The sequence below is a fragment of the Alnus glutinosa genome, chromosome 1 (genome assembly GCF_958979055.1).
Source record: "Alnus glutinosa chromosome 1, dhAlnGlut1.1, whole genome shotgun sequence".
Taxonomy (NCBI): Eukaryota; Viridiplantae; Streptophyta; class Magnoliopsida; order Fagales; family Betulaceae; genus Alnus; species Alnus glutinosa.
Genome location: NC_084886.1, coordinates 41897015 through 41900851, shown reverse-complemented (window position 1 = coordinate 41900851; position 3837 = coordinate 41897015). Strand labels below are relative to the sequence as shown.

The following is a 3837-nucleotide window of genomic DNA, read 5'->3' as shown; positions in this document are numbered from 1 at the left end:
GGTTGTTGTTACTGTGTCGAGGGGAATCGTAAGCTGCTGCGAAAACAGAGAAGTACTTTTGGGAACGTACGTAGCAGGGCCACAACAGTCCCCATCCGATTAGACAGATGAGTCCCATGAGTCATGATCCTTTATCATCATCATCATGATCATCCATCACATGTCATAGAGAGAGCTGGTTGGAGTCCATTCGATCCCTCTCTTCGATGCCTGACGAGCCTCGGCAGAATTCGTGTCAAAAGTGTCAACGCCGTTAGATTTTTCGAAATAAAGTAGTTAGCTTGTCCTTGTCAACACGTTCTACGGCTACGGCTAAAATGTTTCCCTTCAGATACACAAAAGGCTTTGGCTTTGGCTTCGGCTTCGGCTTCTACCACAACTACAGCGGATGCTTTGCTCTGACTAGCTCACTGATGATACTGTACAACTAATAAAGAGTACGTGAGCAACAAACAAAATAATAATAATAATAATAATCCTACCCTATCCCCTCGCCGATTAATTAAGTTTCACGATGTGGTGGTGGGTATGTCAGGCCAACACCCACCAAGCACACTGCTCAGAAATGGTGGGTCCACCACTCTCGATCAGTCCTCCAATAAGGAGATGGCCCAACTCATACTTTGTGCCCCACGTCACAAACATCCATAATTTCGGTCGCAGTGTGTCAAAGCAAGGAGGATGAGATGGATGTAATTAATATAAGCATTATGATGATTTGTTATTTGCATTTTAAAAAAATAAAACACACACAACACAGAGCAGTACTTGAAGTAGTCCTTTGGGGGAGAAACGGGCAGAGAGATGGGGGTTTCTTTTTTTTTTTTTTTTGTTGCTCCCATTCTTCTTTTCATCTTATTTTCGTTTGCAAAATATAAACACATATAAACATCTCATAAAGAAAAGCCCCCCCCCACCACCCCCCAGTTACATCTCATTCTTCCCCTAAAAGCTTTAATATATTATCTATCTATAATATTAAATACTCCCTATGATAGTCCAAAACCCTAGATTGAACTAAGGATCGATGGAAATTGAAAGGAAAAAAGAAAAAAAAAAAAGGGGGGGAAATTAAACTGAAAATTGAAACCCATTTCCAAGTATGATATGGCCTCCCAAAAGACTGAACCGCCAGCTCCAGCACAAACTTACTTTAGCAAATTAACCCACAGCACCAACAATCAAAGCCGGATTTTTCACATCACATTACAACTTGAGGTGTTCTCATCACTAAAGAAGTGGGTGTATTGAGGGTCCTGGTGAGCAGGGTATGGCGGGTATGGGGACATGTAATTGGTTGCTGGAGGCGGCCTGGCATACATCATAGGTTGGAACCTTTCGTTCCCCATTGCTCGCTGCTGCATCAATTGGTTCAAGAACTGCTGCTGCTGGTATGGATTGCCAGGCATGACCTCTGGCCCAGCCCCATGGAAGTACGGAGCACCACCGCCACCGCCGTTCATGGCGGTAGCTGGAAGGCCTTGGACGGCTGGGATATTACCCATTTGGCCCATGGGCATGTTGCCCATTGGGATGTTCATGCTAGCCATACTATTATGACCCACATGATTACCTCCAGCCATAGCATGAGGATGAGGATGAGGATGAGGGCCACCCATGTTGTGCAACCCATTATTGTTCATAGCATGAACTCCATCACCAACAATCTTTTTACCCCCATTGCCATTACTGTTGTTTCCATTAGCACCACCGCCATTATTAGCACCAAGGTGACCATTTTTATTGTTATTTGCCCCACCGCCACCACCGCCACCGTTACCATTTTTAGCATCTTGGGGTAAGCCACCTCCATTTTTCCCACCACCGCCTTGATTCTGATTGTTACCACCACCACCTTTCTTTCCTCCATTACCGTTTTTGCCATCATTCACCTGAATAGGCACAGCTCCACCACCACCACCCTTTTTGCCATTACCCCCACCATTCCCACCCTTCTGAGCATTCATGAGCTGTGGATTATTTCCATTCATCATCATGTTAGGCTTCTGACCATTAACCATCATAGTTTTCATCTTATTGAGGAGATGGGGATCCAACTCATCCTCAAACTCCTCGTCATCATAATCGTCCTCATCAAACTCATCATCATAATCAAACTCATCATCATCCTCAGGCAAGTCGAACCTCACAGTCTTCTGGGTTGGGGTCTGGTCCTTGGCGGGCATTTTCATGTCCTTGAATTGGGGCAGATTCAGACCTGGGAACCCTTTCATCTGCAGTTGTTGAAGTTGAAGAGGGTTAAGTTGCTGAAGTTGCTGAAGCTGCTGAAGATATTGCTGCTGCTGCTGCTGCTGTTGCTGCTGCTGCTGTTGGTTTGGTTGACCACCTTTGGGCTGGTTTGGTTGACCACCCTTGGGACCTTTATTGTTCCCCCCTTTGCCATTGTCAATTTGCATGTTCTTGAGCTGGTTAGGCATGTTGTTCTGGTTGTTATTGTTGGGCTTTGGAGCACCCCAAAGGTCTGCATGTTTGCCTGATTTCCCAAGCTTCTTGATCAGAACTGCTGGGTCTACATTCCCAGTGACTGTCACCTTCCCGTGCTCTGCATCTATGTCTGTGGTGAAAACCCCTACCAAACGGAAAAAAACCGACCCATAAATTAAAAGGATATTTTTTGGATACACAGGATATAAATCAGCACAAGAAGAAGAATTAAGTTTATGATAGAAGAGTAAATGAGGGTCAGAATATGAAACGATACCATCAATTTTTTGCAAGATTTTCTTCACTTTCTGCTTACATCCATCACAATGTATGTTCACTTTGAGAACACATTTCTGCATGCACAAGCAACCGAAAGCACAAACATAGGAGTAAAGAGAAATATCATTCAAAAAGGGGAAAATACCAAGCTTGTTACAAGAAATGGCCGCACATGTAAAGGGACGAGTGACACTGTGCAATGTAAACAAATAAAAAAGAAATAGAAGTAATTTCATTTATTTATTTTTTTTTCAGAACTAAGCAATGTTCTTGAAGGAAGAAAAGAACAAGAAAGTAGATGCAATGAGCGAGTGAGAGAGTACCTGGATCTTCAAGAACTCTTCTTTATTCATAGCTTCCACTCAAATGGAACAAACAGAAGGTTACAAGAACGGAAAGAGAACAATGGTTGCTAGTAGATCTGTGAAACAGCGTCAGCTAAAACATAAAAGAGTGGCACAAAAGGGCTCTCCTCTGTTCTTCTTTTGGGTGTTTAAGAAAGCAAACACAGAGAAAAATAAGAGAAAACAAATGGGTCTGGGTCTCTGAGCAGAAAAAGTTGAAGAGGCAACAACAATGCTCAGTCTTGAAATTTGAGAGAGATAGGTTCAGAAGCGGTGGGTGGACATTAAAACTTCTCTGGGTGACTGCTTCCTCTATTTCAGGGCAAGAGAGAGACAGAGAGAGAGAGAGAGAGGGGGGGGGTCAAAGCAGATAGATAATTAGGCAAATGCGACTCTTGCAGAGAGAGAGGGAGAGAGAGTAAAACTAAGGCTATACCCTCTTTCTTTATGGCCTTTTTATAAATTGGTTATCTTTCATACCATTTTGTTCCAAAACATGTGGCTCTGCAGTGCCATGTGAATTCGTTTTGGCTTGGCTTGGCTTCAGTTCACCAATGGTAACATTGGTGGATTGAGGAGAAAAGTTAAAAAGGTTCAGAATAAATGGTCAGGGTGAAAAAAAAACACACTTCAGATTTGTTCTCAATATAAATATATATATATATATATACATCTTTCTTAATTATTATCAGCAGATGCGAATGAACTGTGTCAGATTTTCACCCCGAATTTGGGTGCCATAATAAATACCGCCATTTACTGGTTGTGC

The 3837-nt window shown here is 42.8% G+C and overlaps 1 protein-coding gene across 1 annotated transcript; it reads right to left on the bottom strand.

Annotated features, from left to right (window-relative positions):
* Nucleotides 1-1071: 1071 nt before the first annotated feature.
* On the bottom strand, nt 1072-3503 carry LOC133882052 (heavy metal-associated isoprenylated plant protein 33-like). Its single transcript, XM_062321155.1, has 3 exons — nt 3048-3503; nt 2723-2798; nt 1072-2590 (listed from the first exon to the last, which is right to left on the bottom strand). Exons 1-3 carry the CDS (start codon nt 3075-3077, stop codon nt 1197-1199), a joined length of 1500 nt encoding a protein of 499 aa, XP_062177139.1. The 5' UTR covers nt 3078-3503; the 3' UTR covers nt 1072-1196.
* Nucleotides 3504-3837: the final 334 nt, after the last annotated feature.